The sequence below is a fragment of the Melitaea cinxia genome, chromosome 13 (assembly GCF_905220565.1).
Source record: "Melitaea cinxia chromosome 13, ilMelCinx1.1, whole genome shotgun sequence".
NCBI classification, from domain to species: domain Eukaryota; kingdom Metazoa; phylum Arthropoda; class Insecta; order Lepidoptera; family Nymphalidae; genus Melitaea; species Melitaea cinxia.
This window is the reverse complement of record NC_059406.1, coordinates 15014420-15032308: the sequence shown is the minus strand read 5'-3', so window position 1 is coordinate 15032308 and position 17889 is coordinate 15014420. Positions and strand designations below refer to the sequence as shown.

The following is a 17889-nucleotide window of genomic DNA, read 5'->3' as shown; positions in this document are numbered from 1 at the left end:
CTTCGACCATTTGCAGGTTGCGTTTAGGTCACGCGTGCACACCTAGACATCTCGCAAAAATTAGAGTACGGGACCATTCACTCTGTGAATGCGGTTTAGATGAAGGATCCCCATCCCATATCCTGTTTAATTGCCCCAAACTCCTTCATCCGTTGTATGACGTACTCCCTCCTGAAGTTCCCCGCCCTATAAATGTTGAATCTTTATTAATGTTTGTGTTTAGTCCTCTGTGTTCCTTTTTATGTAAATATATTAAATATAATAAAATTAAATTGTAAATATTACAATGTATATATATATATATATATATATATATATATATATATATATATATATATATATATATATATATATATATATATATTTAGTACAATGTTATATACTTATAAATATTTTTATATTTTTGTACATTTTGAGAGTATTGTGAATAAATACATACTATTTTCGTGTATTTTCAAAATTTAACTAAATTGTATTCTCAAATCCACCGAAATAATAACAATCTCCGTCGTGTGTTCTCCATCCCATGTGACACTGGCGAAATGATATGTGTCAAACTGACACAACTAAAAGCCATTAAGCAAAGAACTGAACTGTGTTTGTTTTGTATTTCTTAATTTTTATATATGTAAAATAATAAAATAAAATAAGTCTCTCAATATTTATGAAGTATTTGCCCATATTCAGAAGATACTTTTTGGTTAATATAAATAAACCTTGACGTAATGTTTTAAATTTAATACAGTAATTTTAATGTTTAACATATAACCTTTATTATTGTTAGAAAATTATGAAAATGGAAGCTTCAACAGTGGATGTGAGTACAAAAAGTATAAAAGAAGGACAAGCTGAAATACGTCTGACAACAGAAAAGGTTTTCTATAACCCTGTTCAAGAATTTAACAGAGATTTGAGTATAGCGGTACTGAGTGTGTTCACTCAAGATTATAAGGCTGAAAAGATTACCAGGTTACAAAAAAACATTAAAAATTTAAACGAACAGATTACTGGAGACTCAGCTAAAACTGAAGATAATTTAGAGGTTCGTTTTCTGTATGCTTTGTACACTTTTTAATTATTATGCTTAATATTATAAAAGTGTTTCTCAAAAAATGTTTTTTTTTTTCTAATATGTATGTACTAAAATGTACAAATATTTTTTTAATATTATATACCTATGCTATAAATAAAATTAACTAAATTTATGTCAAAACCAGGGGTGGATACCATCCAACATATAAATTTGATTTTTTTTACCACTCATTTTAGGTATGGAAATAACTATTTGAGGAAGTTGGACCTGATTTAGGCTTGTGGGTAGACCCAGGCCATTTTGATTTGCCGCTCCTTTAATAAGAGAAAATGGGATGAAATTTTATATGATAATTTCAGCTAACTTTTTTTTGAAAAATAATGAGAAAATATTTTGACTGAAGGTTGTGGACATGCACACAATGATGGTTCTGCCCTTAGTTAAAATGTTATAAGAATATTTATTTAAGATAGGAAATGTTGGTTATAAAAAATAAATATTTCTTAATAAATAATCTAATAATTTAAAAATCTTAAAAATTATTTAGCCTATTTTTTCTTGCTTTTAGGTACCAGTTACAATCCTAGAAGCCTTATCAGCAACAGGGCTAAGAAGTATACGCTATGCAAAAGAGATCCCTAATGTCACTAAAATTGTAGCTAATGATCTGTCAGAGCAGGCCGTGGAGACGATAAAGGAAAATGTGGTACACAACGGTGTGGAATCTTTGATAGATACTAGCCATGATGACGCCTGGTATGCTTATGTAGTACCTACTTTAAATTAAAAAATTATATACAAAATAAAATTTATAAAAGTAATGTTCATGTGTAATATTTATTTAAAAAAATTTAGTTAATTTATTGAGTAATTTCTTTTCTATTTTTTTGTTGTTTTTGGTCCATAAGTAACACCAACAAACAAAAAAAAAATATTGGCATGTGTCTCACTTAGAGCCTGTAATTGTGATATTCTTTGTTACACTATAAACATAATTAATATAGTAGGCCAATAAATAAAATTTGAGATATTCAAGAAAAAATCACATTAAAAAAAAGTCAAAATGCAAATATTGAATTAATTGCTTAACAAAATATTTATTCTTATAATTAATAATTTTCAATTAATTTTTCAGTATGCTCATGTACAAACACAAACATCCGACAAAAAGGTTTGCAGCCATTGATTTAGATCCATACGGCTGTCCGTCTATATTCCTTGACTCTGCTGTACAAAGTGTTCAAGATGGCGGTCTTTTATTAGTGACAGCAACAGACATGGCCGTTTTAGCGGGAAACTCGCCTGAGACATGTTATAGCAAATATGGTGCTATTAGTCTTAAAACGAAATGTTGTCATGAAATGGTATGATATATAGTTACACATATTAAAAATGTTTAATTATCCACATGGGCATACAAACGGTGAGGAATGACTCGAAACTAATTGATATTTTATACGAGGCAATCACAGGACTGTCGATCTGTAGTTTTTATCAATTAATCATCTGTAAATTTAAATGACAAAAAATAATATTCCAGAGAATGGTAGACTTAGCTAAAACTTACGCAAGCTTTAATTTAAATAATGTAGGTAGTGCAAGTAAATGAATTCTCCTTATTGAGTTTAACATATTTTTTTTATGCCCCTCCCTTACGAAAATATGGTTATACATATTAATAAAGTGGGTGTGTCAGTTCCAACACGTGACCAGAGTTTACTCCTTAAAAACGTGATAATTAAGAATATATTTATCTCTTTCACACAACGATGTGCGTGGTAAAAAGACACACACAGGGCAGGTTGTGTCACTGTTTCACATGATTTCACCATATTTCTTAATATTATGAGCCTTATATAGTTTCTAAAGAATGAAACTGAATATTTTTGATCGTACTTGATATTAGTCTAGAAAACACTCATCTATTTATTAATATGTGAAACAAAAATTTAGTACCCCTTTTTCAAAAAAATGCGCAGACGGAGGCACGCAGACTTATAGTTTATTTATTTATTAAACTTTATTGCATACACGAAAAAAAATAGTTTTAAAGTTTATATTAAGGAGGAGTGCAGAACGCTAATATTTTTTAAATTATTTTACTAGTATTTACTTACATTAAATCAATAAAAAAAACATTACACACACTACCATATATTTGAAATATTATATACTCTTTTGTTTATTATTATAGAATAGAAGTATTGTCTTTGACAATAGAACCTTAATAATGTTCAAACTTATAATTTTGATTCAATTATGGTCGAATTTCGACCACTTGGCGAAAATTAGTTTTTTTTTAAATTATCTACCTACTTGTTAGCAGTTCTCATATTGGGCAGAAGTATCCATTATCTCTTGTATAAAGAAAAGGATCAGATTTAAAACAATCCCTAATCTCTATCTCTTTCTCTCTATTGACTTGAAATAAAACTGCAGTCACACATTCTCTATACACTAGACCATATAAATAGAATAAAGTGATTTATCATCAAATCTCATATTTTTAAGTACTTGCTTTTTGGACTTTTTTTCTCTTGTTTCTCATACTAATTATTATTATTTTTAATATACTAGTTCTACATCCAATCTTCTATATATATATATATAAAAATTTCGCGTCATGATGTATGTTAGCGATAAACTCCGAAACTACTGAACCAATTTTTATAAAATTTTGTAACCATCTGTAATTTGGTCCAACTTGGGACATAGGGTAGTTTTCATCTCAATTGGACCCGGTATGTAAACTATCTTTGGTAGCTGTTTTCCGGGCAGGACAACGTCTGCCGGGTCCGCTAGTAAATATAAAAGAAATTTATATTTTCATTCTACTAAAAAAAAATGCCCAAATAAAAATTATTTTTCATAAAGTTTTTTTAACTTTTTTACAGGCATTAAGGATACTGCTCCAGTGTATAGAGTCACACGCAAACCGATACAGCCGTTACATAGTACCGCTGCTGAGTATATCCGCAGACTTCTACATTCGCGTATTTGTCAAGATTTACTCAGGGGCTATACATTGCAAGACAACTACTAGGTAATAAGGGTTAATACTAAATTTTTATCTATAATAGCCTGCGGTCACCAACTCACCTGCCCAGCGTGGTGACTATGGGCAAAATACGTAAGTTCACGCCATTTTTGGCGCGAACTTGTGGAGGCTATGTCCAGCAGTAGACTGCGATAGGCTAAAGTGTGAAGTGAGCCTGGGGCAATTACTAAAAAACTGTCTTCATGTTCAATTTTTAGCTATAATAGCCAAAAGCAATTACTGGGTAAGTGTCTTCATATAAAATTTATATTATTTAGATTGGGGTTTGGGAAGTCCCTACATTCTCTAAGTTCCTGGTCACAACACAAGTAAAGATTAGAGTATCGAATTATGAGACTATGTTAAAGTTGTGGAGTGAATAAATTTTTTAACTGTGTTACACTCACCCTGTAGCAGTGTTTAAATACCATCCATCAAAGCTTCCTATCAGGTGAGCCGTACGCTTGTTTCTCGACATAATTTTCAAAAAAAAACAAATGAGAACTTGATTTCATTATGTTTTTCAAAATCTAGTATTACCCTGTATATTATGAGTTTCTTATACTTAAACCTTTAATCTCCAGCAAACTGTCTATGGTGTACCATTGCGTGGGATGCGACAATATAGCCTTACAGCAACTTGGAGGATTCAAACCGAATCCCACTGAGAAAAATCCAGAACAAATGAAAGCCTTCCTACCAGCGGTCCCTCCTGTTGGGGAGTATTGTGAACATTGTAACCAACGGCATCATGTAAGAAAATAGTTTTAATTGTAGTCTAATAGAAATTATCTGCTATATTTTTGCCATGAATAAATACTTTTGATGGCCCAAGTCTTATCTCTGAAATATTTTCGCTGTCATTTACTAAGCTTGCTATATTATTTTATTATTTAAATATTTATACATTATAATAATACATTTAAGTTAAATACTATACACTCCTAAAAACTTAACCATGTTTATTTTAAGAGTGTAACACTCAAGACACAAAATGGCTGTGTATGTAAAGAATACTCCACATCCAATTATTTTGATGTGTTTGTTTTCTTTAATTATTAAAAAAAAAAACAGTTTCCAACGATTTATTAATATGAAATAAAGTACGAGGCATCAATTAAATTAAAATACATAAATATAAATTATTCCTACAGATCAAACTTTAAACAGAGATAAAGAGTGATAGAAATGGCAAATTTAGAAATGTTTCAACAAAAAATAATCTTGTAATATTTTGAATAAATTAAATTCTTTAATTTATTCCTTAACGTGGATTTTGGATGCTATTTATAACATTGAGTATCATGAATTCAAATATTCTTTTGCCATAATAGTTTTTTTACACACGACTTCACGCCATTTTTAGCGCGAACTTGTGGAGGTTCGTGTCCAGCAGTGGACTGCGATAGGCCGAAGTGATGAAGATGATGATGATGATAGTTTTTTAAGTAAAAATAAAAATTAAAAAGATAGATTTATTCGAAGGAGAGAACAGAATACTTAGAGCAAAATCGGTAACATCCCGACTAAGGAAGTTGATTTTTCAACCATAATGATCTTATGGTTGCAAACCAATACATTAAGGTTGGCAGAACTCGTGTGAGTGTTTTGAAAGCGAGAGTAGGGTTCTAATTTCGCAAACGTCCACAGACTATCGTAACTGCTAACCATCATCCAGACTGTACGCTTATTTCCCACATTTATATAAAAAAATGGATCTAGATCCTTGAAATAAATAAAACGAATACTTTTTTTTCTAGTTAGGAGGTCCAATCTGGTCAGCACCGATCCACGATGAAGCATTCGTCACCCGAGTCCTCACTCATGTTGAAGATAAGCCACACTTATTTGCAACCGCTAAGAGAATACAGGGCGTTCTCTCCATGGTCAGGGAGGAACTACAGGATGTTCCTTTGTACTATACATTGGATAAATTGTTCGGAAGAGTGCACTTGGAGACTATGCCCATGCTGGTCATGAGGTTAGTAGTAGCTTATATAGTGTAGGACACTTTTATTTAGGTAATTCACAGCAGGATGTGTCCTGGTCGATACCTAGAGTAGTTCGACTGCGGAAGTGCCTCGACCTTACAGAAGATGCTGATATTACTCTAGTGTTGTGGTCCTGTGGCAAGTAAGATGGTCTGAGCTCCTGAGTAGGGCCGAGAGGGGTGTTGCAGGCGTCTATAGATTATGGTAACCACTTACGGTTAAATGTACTTAAGGTTTGCTGTGCACTTCTTGGCCTAGTCGTAAAAAATACCTATATGAAAACAAAAATATATTGACAATGTTATTATAGACATCAGTAAAGATATATTTGTGTTCGTAAATGAATTATCTGTTAAATTACAATATAATTAACCTAATAATGTGTGCAAACCCTTTGTTTGGTGTGCAATTATGTTTATTTTGGTTATCTGTGACACACATAGTTATGAACAAAAATGTATTGCTGTTAGATTATAGATGTAAACAAAGCATTCCAAATTTAAAAGATAACATTGTTCTAGGATATTATCAAAGACACAAAAATGACCATTGTTACAAAACTGTAGTAATATCAAACACCTGTACATATCACACTGATAGGGAGCAATCTCAAATAGATTTGTTTGCAAGAAGGATTGTGTTTTATTTGTTTTACTAAATATAGTTTTTAATTAGAATAAATGGGGTTAGGCTGTAGATTAAGAACCGTCAAATTATCTAAGCTCAAAATTTGACAGTTTATCGGCATAATTTCGTTACAAAAAAAAAACATAATAATAACCCTAACCTATCTAATTTCCAAATTAGACGTTTATCGACATAATTTCGTTACAAAAAAAACGCTAACATATCTAACTTCAAAATGACGGTTCTTAATCTAAAGCCTAGCCATAAATGGTATCTACTGGTAATAAGATTAAATAACTAAGTATTGAGGTGGGGCATAGCAGTAGTCAGTATACAAGTTGTCCCAGAACTTAACGTCAATCCGAAACGGGGTGACAGGATTGATTGTAACCACCGTGAGAAAAATAAAAAAAAACCTATCCCATGCAGTTTGAAAATTATGGGTATTTAAGAAAAACCTAGGAATTTGATCAAACTGTAATCATTTTTCGGTTATTATGGTTAATTTTTATTATTTTTGTTCATTTAAACTTTGAAACCGTAATCTTGAATAACATTTCTAGAACCACAGTTAAAAATAATGACACAATTGCCCCAAGTTTTCTAGAATTAAGACTATTTGTTGAACTATGAATTTAAAGTTTTAAAAATTTGTCGACTTTGAAAGGCCCAAAATCCTTTAAAAAAAATGTACTAAAGTGCTTTGGCGAGTGCCATTAAAAGTTTGCGCATTTAATCTGCATTGTAAAATGGTACAATACTTGTTAGTTTCGTACAAAAAAAAAAACAACGAGTAAAAAATAAAAACCTCAACTAACCCGATTTTTGCTAACCCATTTTACTCAGTTCAAATGTTTTTTATTCGCACAAGCTCTTGGTAGGTTCTTAATTTTACGGCAAAATGATGAGAGAGATGGATAGTGGACATGTATAGTGGACATGTTTGCTATGAGCGAGCGAGACAGATAGTGAGGCCACGCAGTGAGACGGAGATGCGTCGTTTACACGCGTGCAAATGAAACAGATACAGTCGCTATACCAAGCAAATGAGTCTGCTACAAGTCTGACACCAGTTAGTACGTTTCGCTCATTCGTCTACTGCGCACCTTTCCGTATTCGCTTGTGTTGATTTAGTTCTGATAACTTTGGCTTCTCTTTTTGGACTTGGATTTTTGTGTTTATATATTATTTTCAAAAGAGTAACTGCGGAGTTTCTTGCCGATTCTTCTCTGCAGAATCTACATTCCGAATCGGTGGTAGCTTCACTTTTACAAAAATAATAATTAATTTCTAAAGTTTTAATTTGTAAAATGACGATTCGAAAGTGCTCTTGGAGCCTATTTGAATAAAGCTATTTTTGATTTTGATTTGATTTTGATTTTGTGAATTGGGCTTGTTGATTAAATACCGGCAACTTGGGCTTCTCTCTTTTGGAATTGGACTTTTGTATTTGCATCCTTGTTATTTACCATGCCTACGCGCTACACTTCACAAGAATATGCGAACAAGCACCTCATTTATGGGGAATGCAGCTGCAATGCAAGTGCCGTCGCTATACTTTATCGTGAAAGATATCCAAATTTAGAGCGCTATCCGGATCACGGCGTGTTTGTTAATGTGCACCGTTCACTCACGGAGGGTGGCCATTTCCCGAATCAAATAGAGCTTGCTTTCCTTACGAGGAAGAAGTGTTGCAAGAGGTCGCAGATGACCCAAGTATTTCCGTTCGTGGAATTGAAGATAGAAAACTTGGGGCAATTATGTCATTATTTTTAACTGTGTTTAGAAATGTTATTTAAGGTTACGGTTCCAAAGTTTAAATGAACAAAAATAATAAAAATTAACCACAATAACCGAAAAATTGTTACAGTTTGACCAAATTTCTAAGTTTTTCTTAAATGCCCATAATTTTAAACTGCTGGGTAGATTTTTCTTTTGATTTTTCTTATGATGGTTACAATCAATCCTGTCACTCGTTTCGGCTTGACGTCGAGTTCTGGGACACTCTGTATATCCTGTTCAAAATCTGGAGTAGCCGGACTGGGGAAGCACCTTGACCTTACAGAAGATCACAGCTAAATAATATTGCTCTCAAGTACTTTTTTTTATCACTAGGTCGGCAAACAAGCGTACGGCTCACCTGATAGTAAGAGATTACCGTAGCTTATAGACGCCTGCAACATCAGAAGCATCACAAGCGCGTTGCGGACCTAATCCCCGATCCCCCCCCCCGAACTCTGGTTACCTTACCCACCAACAGGAACACAATACTGCTGGAACACAATACTGCTAGAAAACAGTACTGCTGTGTTCCTGTTGTGAGTAAGATAGAGAGCTCTTGGGGAGGGTCATCGGAAGGGTCGGTAACGTACTTGCGCTGCTTCTGGTGTTGTAGGTATAGTCTACGGTAATCGGTCACTATCACGGTACTCTTGTTTGCTGATCTACTTTAGACCACACGACTGAAGTAAAACTTCTTTAGCTCTATCTAACTTATATCTCCCTCTGAACTTGTGCCTCGCCCGATCGCACTTATCGTAACGCTCTCGTCGCGCATTCATCGGTTCACTCCTCAAGTCGAACGTGCATAAAGAAGTTCAAGAGTGTTCACTACCGTGGCCCCCCAGGTCGGCGCTGCTGCACGCGGGCCACCGTGTGTCGTACTCGCACGCGTGCCGCCTGTCGCTGAAGACGAGCGCGCCGGCGCGCGCCGTGTGGGACGTGGTGCGCGCCTGGCACGCCGCGCGCCCCGCCCGCCCCCACAAGTGAGCTTGTTGTTCGGTACCATGTCCCGCCACCGCGTGTCGTACTCGCACGCGTGCCGCCTGTCGCTGAAGACGAGCGCGCCGGCGCGCGCCGTGTGGGACGTGGTGCGCGCCTGGCACGCCGCGCGCCCCGCCCGCCCCCACAAGTGAGCTTGTTGTTCGGTACCATGTCCCGCCACCGCGTGTCGTACTCGCACGCGTGCCGCCTGTCGCTGAAGACGAGCGCGCCGGCGCGCGCCGTGTGGGACGTGGTGCGCGCCTGGCACGCCGCGCGCCCCGCCCGCCCCCACAAGTGAGCTTGTTGTTCGGTACCATGTCCCGCCACCGCGTGTCGTACTCGCACGCGTGCCGCCTGTCGCTGAAGACGAGCGCGCCGGCGCGCGCCGTGTGGGACGTGGTGCGCGCCTGGCACGCCGCGCGCCCCGCCCGCCCCCACAAGTGAGCTTGTTGTTCGGTACCATGTCCCGCCACCGCGTGTCGTACTCGCACGCGTGCCGCCTGTCGCTGAAGACGAGCGCGCCGGCGCGCGCCGTGTGGGACGTGGTGCGCGCCTGGCACGCCGCGCGCCCCGCCCGCCCCCACAAGTGAGCTTGTTGTTCGGTACCATGTCCCGCCACCGCGTGTCGTACTCGCACGCGTGCCGCCTGTCGCTGAAGACGAGCGCGCCGGCGCGCGCCGTGTGGGACGTGGTGCGCGCCTGGCACGCCGCGCGCCCCGCCCGCCCCCACAAGTGAGCTTGTTGTTCGGTACCATGTCCCGCCACCGCGTGTCGTACTCGCACGCGTGCCGCCTGTCGCTGAAGACGAGCGCGCCGGCGCGCGCCGTGTGGGACGTGGTGCGCGCCTGGCACGCCGCGCGCCCCGCCCGCCCCCACAAGTGAGCTTGTTGTTCGGTACCATGTCCCGCCACCGCGTGTCGTACTCGCACGCGTGCCGCCTGTCGCTGAAGACGAGCGCGCCGCGCGCCCCGCCCGCCCCGCCCGCCCCCACAAGTGAGCTTGTTGATTTTTTTTTCAGAGTGCTGTGGGCCTTATCGACCTTGACAGCGTCACCGCTTGGGCTGGCCCGGTACTGAGAAGAAACTACGTTGTAAATGCCATAATCCTTATTTTTAATGATTTTCACAAATATCTTCTTGTCATCTCGACCGCTTCTGTGCATACACACAGTGCTTCCAACCTCAAGACGCCATGCCTAACTTCCATTATTGTTCTGAATTAATGACTGTCTCCGACATATGTATTTTTCATTTGTTCCTTAACAGATTACAGTCTGACCCAGTAGCCGCATATATCCTGAAGCAGCCAGTGTCTAACACAGTGGATCTAAGTCCCCGCCCGGACGCGAACCCCATCAGTCGACGTGATGGCCGCCTTCGCTTCCAGTTCAACCCCACGCCCCACTGGGGACCCGGCTCTCGCGCCGCTGTCAAGTATGATAGACACACACCTTAATCTACTGCTTTTGTAAAATTTAAATTTCATTATATTTATTTTGCGATTGCAATCATGCGTCATTTTCATAATCATCAATATATATTTTATGAAACCTTTTTTTTTTAATTCTAAAAAAAAATTGGAGGTTTTGTCACACAGCGACCACATCACCTCCATCGTTTTTTTTTTTTTTTTTTTTTTAATCTTTATTTTAAAGAGCTTGGTCACAAAAAGCGACTATGACACTCTATACGTCTTCTTAAACTAGAAACTGGTCTTGAGAGAAGATGATCGCTCATCTCACTCTCAAACCCAATCTAACCAGTTTATACAGAGCCCTGGCCTCCTTGGATAAAGGGAATGCCAAGACGCAGTTTATTCCACCGACTTCTCTTATAATATTATGAGACATAAATATTTCATTTCGTAATGGTTCATTCCGGATACATTCCATAACAATATGATAAACGTCTTCAATTTTTTCACATTCCTCACAATTCGGAGTATTAGTTTTATTCATCAAATAAGCAAACTTGTTCAATGGGATGTGTCCGGAGCGCATTCTTAAGGCTATTACTATATCTAATCTGCTTAAACTATTGCTGATCCAAGGAGAACTCATCGGTTCAGGCTGTATGGTTTTGTACCAAATACCCTTTTTGGTAGACCTTTCATCAAAATATTCCTTCCACAATTCCAAACAACGATTTTTAGAGGTAAATAAACACTCGCTATAAAAAGGTTTAGTATTGACTACAACGCCTTCTGTACATGCTTGTTTTGCAAGCTCATCAACAATTTCATTTTCAACAATACCACAATGCGAAGGGATCCATTGAAGATATACAGATTTAGTGGAGGTGTTTAGTTCCGAAATTAATTTTATTATATCGTAAGCTACAGGGATTCCTCGAAAAGTCGAGGTACACCGAGCTAAGTGTTGCAATGCGCTTTTAGCATCTGTAAATATGACGAAATTATTCCCATTGATAGATTTGATATAAGACAAGGCCTCTGCTATAGCTATTAATTCTATGTGCATTATAGACAGATCATGGGTAATTTGGAATTTGGCTTTAAAATTAATTTGAGAATCGTAAAACGCCGCCCCACCTCCGTAACTATCTTTGGACCCATCCGTAAAAACCTTATAGAACCCATTGTAACTCTCTGAAGACATCTTACGGTAAAATGAATTTAATTGTAAATTAGAGAAAGTACGTTTAGGATTATGTATATCTTTAATATTTGATTTTATAAAATTCTGTAAATTAATTCCGGTTATCCATATGTTTAAAGAAAACATTTCCAACTGTGAACTGATATTAATAGAGGTATTTTTGAGATAATTATGGATGGAGACCAGTAAGGGTTTTTTCTTCCTGTTCCAACGAATAGATGCCATTGAATCGTTTAAATGACTTAGTAATGTAACAATTGAATTTATTTTAAAAGATTTATTTTTAAGATAAAACTTATGGCCCAAATACTCTCTACGGAGACATAATGGCTGTAATGAAAGCTCACTTTCCATGACATGGATAGGAGTGCTTTTGATAAATCCACCTATTATACGCATAGCTTGATTTTGAATGCAGTCAAGTTTTCTTACGTGTAACTGGGCACTATCATTATATAAAAAGCTAGCATAATCCATACGACTGCGGATGATTGAAATATATATTCTACGAAGGTGCTTAGGATGTATTCCCCAACCTGAACCAGCCAAAACTTTACATATATTTAAAAATTTTATGCATTTATCTTTAGTCTCGCTCACATGTTTACCCCATCTAAGAGAACGGTCAAGCCACAACCCTAAATACTTAACGCTCTCCACTGTATCTAGAATTATATTGCTTACTTTAAGTTCAACCGTACCCCTAAATGGTCGTTTTTTAAAAATACAAACCTTGCTCTTGGATGGAGACAGATTCAAACCGATATCGGACAAAAGAATACATAATAAGTCCAAGTCAGACTGTAAGTTGGTCGAAGCTTGTAAAATATCGTTTCCTGAGCTAAATAAAACAAAGTCATCCGCGTATTGCATAATCATTGCTGACTTGATTCGTTTGCATATATCAATAGTGGCTATATTAAACAAAAGCGGTGACAGTGGGTCGCCTTGTGCAAGGCCACGACTGCAAGTCCTAACAAAGTTTGTATTATCAGCAATAATCTGAATACGTCTTTCAATGAGAAAGTTCCAAATGTACAAACATATTTGTGTACCGATCTGAAGACGATCCATTGTATCCACCAAAAACAAGAGGTCAACATTATTGTAGGCATTGTCTATATCCACAAAACATCCTATAGTCGAATAACCTGTTGCAAACCCAATTTGAATTATAGAGACTAAACGGACCAGACTATCCAAGCATGACCTAGACTTTCTGAATCCAAAAGTATTGTCTGAAAGTAAATGATTTTTTTCTAAAAACCACTCAATTCTATTCTTTAATAAAATATGAAATATTTTGCAAATACATGATATTAATGAAATTGGACGAAAAGCCGAGTCGGATTGGGGATCACGTCCCGGTTTTGAGATTGGAATAACACGTATTTGTCTCCATTGAGAAGGTACAATACCAGAATCTAAGATGCTATTGAATAATTTTAACATGAATAATTTTGCATTTTCAGGAAGATGTTTTAACATAGAAAATGAAATTTCGTCTTCTCCGGGAGCTGTATCTTTTGATTTCATGCAATTGCTTAATTCAAAAATCGTAATGGGAATTTCTAAAGAAGGATTAGTAGACCGGAAGACAGGTTTCGACGGAGAAACAAAATCAGGACATAGCTTGCATAGGAGACTATTGGCTTTGACTTTATCAATGGTTAGGGAAGATTGTTTCCGCCCTTTCATCCACTTCATCTTACTCCACATCTGATTAGCAGAAGTATTTTCACTAACCGAATTGCAGAAGCTTGACCATCCGTTCCTCTCTGCGTGCCTTATGAGTCTTTGTGATTCCCTAACAGCGTCTAAGAACTTATTTAGGTTATCTGGAGTGGGATTACGCCTGAAAATACTAAGATAAAGTCTACGAATAGCAACAGCTTTAGATAATTTTGCATTCCAGTAAGGTTTTGGAGTAAACTTGCTTTCAGGTTTTTGACAAATTTTTATAAAAGGAATAAACAAATCTGCTGCTTCATTGATTAAATTAATAAAAACATCGTAAGCAGTCTGAATATCATTTGGTAAAATGAGGTCAGTGAATGCTTTTTCTAAATATAAAGAATAGAACTGCCAATTTGCTGATTTAAAGTTTCTTTTTTTACGATGATTAGTAATTACAAATATACTAGTAGTAATTTTAATAAATAAATGGTCACTTCCTAGTGATTCACTTAAAACCTGCCAGTCAAAGTGTAGCGAAATATCCGAAGACACGAAAGTTATGTCTGGAGACGACTCTCTTAAAATACCTTCAACCAGTTGAAACCTTGTGGGAGAACCATCATTTAAAACAACGAAATTAGAATCTAAAAATGAATTAACGATTTGAAGACCACGATTGTCAGTCCTGTGAGACCAAGTTGTATGATGACCGTTGAAGTCGCCTAAAATAATTGTTTTCGTTGTTGAAAGATTGAATAAGAAATCCCAGTCAGCCTGCGCCGTACTGATTTCATGGGGACAATAAATTCCTATAATATTTTCCAACTGGTCGCAATTAGACACTTTAATCCAAATAATTTCCATGCCTATATGGTTATTTTGAAAATTAACAATTTGTGAAGAGATAGATTTATGTACTATTAGAGCCACACCTCCGTATGCAACATTTCTATCTAGTCTATATATATTATAATCCCTAATATTAAATCTGTATTCTGAGTCCAACCATGTCTCTGTAACAGCTGCAATATGAATCCTCTCTTGGATCAGCAAATTCTTAAAAGACAGTAACTTAGGTCTAATACTACGTGCATTCCACTGAAACATATTTAAATTTAATTGTTTTACAGAACTACTATCCATTTATAAATAAAGATATATTTTTGAAAAAGTCTGATAAATTTGACACACTTTTTGAAACAAATGTCATAACCCAGTCCACTATAACTTGTAAAGACTTTTTAATTTTAGAAAAAACACTCAATTTCTTTAAAATAAAAATCTTACGAATTTTCTGGATGAGCTCAACCAAAGACACTGGGCGCTCTTCAGTTTCAGGTTCGTGATGAGTTTCTTCGTCTGATTCTGAAGAGTGAGAACCTTCTACCTCTTCTTCTGTGTTCGTATCCTGAGAAACTTCCATAAGCGTGACTTCTTCTATTAAATCTTGTCCAGTATGCTTCTTAGTATTTATTTTTGCCGCCCTTTTTTTGGGAATCTCTTTTTTTTTTCGTAAGAGGGCCCGATATCACTGCTTCAGCAAAAGTAGGTCGCGAAGAAATCGAAGGTTCACTTACATTAACTATTTCTAAATTAGCACTAGGGTTATCATTCGTTGAGATTCGTTGAGGAGTAGGAGGCACATATAGTAACAACGCCTTTCTATACGTAACATTAAATTCAGACATGAGCTCTCTGATTCTTTTTTCTTTTTTATATTTTTGACACGATTTTGACAGGGCCAAATGATTCTCACCACAGTTGACGCATTTGAATGTAGTAACTTCGCAATTTTCATGGTGGCCACTGCACTTTGGGCATATAGTTTTATTAGATGGGCATAAGGTTTTTGTATGTCCATATCTCCAACAGTTGGAGCATTGAGTGACCGGAAATATGAAAGGTTCAACTTTAATTCTCAAATCCAATATAAATATGTGTGAAGGTAAAGAAGAGCCTTTAAACCCAACCCTGATAGATTCACTGGGCGTCCACTCGTTACCACTTCTACGACTAAGCCTCTTAACTGATACAATTTCGATATCACTTCGTAAATATTCCATCAGATGTTCCTCCGATAAATCTAAGTCGATGTCTTTAACTATCCCATAAGACGTCCCCACCTCCCATGTTTTTTGACTCTTCCAACCCATACTTCTAAGTCCGTCGCAATTCAAAAACTTATTTGCTGAATCTTCCGAGTTAAAAGTTACTAGAATTTTATATGCGTTGATATATTTAATTTTCATAATGCCAGAAATACTTTGCGCTTTTAATAGTTTGGCCAAAGCAAATTGTTTCGGTAACTTGTCTTTGCATGTAACACTTAATTGTATATCTTCGATCAATCTTCTTTTCGCCCTACTATTTGAAACTTGTATCCATTCTTCATCATTATTTTCCATCTCCTCTAATCGTACACGTTTATTCGTATTACTTTCAATATTACTATTTAAATTCACCCGTTGTGTATATTCTTCATTTATTGCTAATACGTCTACATTCTCAACTTCGTCAACATAGTCACATAGTTGCATTACACTGCTATCCGAAAATGAGTTATCCTCCATTGAACATAAGCTTCATAATGTAAATAGCAACTCCCGGACTCGACACACAGGTGTTGTTTACTTTTAAATAACCGGTATTATGTTATTTAATTATTATTTTCTATTCAACGACACGCTCACTCACTATGCAGCTTGCGATGCGACTGTTGACCTCCATCGTTCTTAACTAAATCAACAATGTCTCTTTAAATATATTAGGACTAATTTATACACACTTCTAGCCTCTTCAGAAGTTGGAGAAGCCAAGATACTGTTGAATTTATGAAACCTTTATTTAGTTCAATTTCTTAAAAATTCTTAAAATTTTAGTAGTTTTTACCCCCCTCCTGTCCCTTGTCAGCGAAAGTCAGAAAAACTATCCCCCCCCCCCCCCTCCAATGATTATGTAAATCTTTGGTGTATATATTTTTTTAATCTATTCAGAAATAATAAATAAATATTGCTGACGGAACCATCATCGAGACCCGCCCATGTCATCAAAAATAAGCAAAATATAGACACCCACCCCCCTTCGGTGTTTAAGTAATACTTGAATTTCCCCTCATACTATCTTTTACCTAAACATGGCAGTATAGGTTTAGGATGTTGTCTATAGTACAAGACTTTAAAAGAAAATAAAATATAACAATAATTTTAATCCATGTTCATTAATAAAAAATGGGGGTTAGGATTAGTAAAACTTCTTTGAGTTATGTTCATATCTTTGCATCACAGTAATGTTAAGTTGCCATATAAAAAATTTAAATGCGAAAAGTAACATTGTGTTTTTACATGTGCTGACAAAATTATGTGTAAAATTGTATAGATATCTTTTTTTATTATTAAAAAAAAGTTGTAATAACGAATGTCCCTTTTGAATAATTTTAAACTCTGATTATATAATTATAACTAATAAATTGTCTATTTTCAGTGTCGGCGAAGAAAAAATATCAAAAGCAATAAGAAATCAAAATAAACACAGTAAAGAGAAAGGCAATGAAAAACGAGGTCACTCGCCCGACGACAAAGAACCGCGAAAGAAATCAAACTTCGAAGATCTTGATACGTCTGTTTAATTTTAAATATAATGTTAATATTATATATCTATACATATTATGTATAATTATATATTAAATGTTTGACTTATAAAATAAAAAAAAACTCTTTGTTTGTTTATTTTTTTACTTGGTTATTTATATAAACATGAGAGAAAGGGCAAATTTTATTTCCTTTTAATCTCTATTCTGAATTACCTTCACCCTATTACAAAATGAACATATAATAATTCTAAGTTTGAAGTAATTGCTATATTATCTTGACATAAGGCTTAATATCTTTAAAATGTAACATTTATTTTCTGAAGCAATACCCTTTTTTTGTTCTTTCATTGAAAACGTTTCATACTATAGCTTGATCCGTATGAAAGAAAATTTTCCAGTCGAAGTAAGTGCTTCAGACAATTTATTTTTTTCGACTGTAGTTTTTTTTTAATAAATAAATTTTAATTTGAAAATAAATAAACAAATTACTCGCATCTAATATCAATTACTTTCGTCGGCTTCTAAAAATCTCACGATGAACCTCACGTGATAACA

The 17889-nt window shown here is 36.1% G+C and overlaps 1 protein-coding gene across 1 annotated transcript; it reads left to right on the top strand.

The window, feature by feature from the left end:
• Window positions 1-508: 508 nt before the first annotated feature.
• Window positions 509-17448, top strand: LOC123659049 (probable tRNA (guanine(26)-N(2))-dimethyltransferase). Its single transcript, XM_045594321.1, has 10 exons — window positions 509-700; window positions 785-1042; window positions 1602-1789; window positions 2169-2397; window positions 3928-4076; window positions 4655-4823; window positions 5831-6051; window positions 9316-9453; window positions 10717-10884; window positions 17226-17448. Exons 1-10 carry the CDS (start codon window positions 665-667, stop codon window positions 17368-17370), a joined length of 1701 nt encoding a protein of 566 aa, XP_045450277.1. The 5' UTR covers window positions 509-664; the 3' UTR covers window positions 17371-17448.
• Window positions 17449-17889: the final 441 nt, after the last annotated feature.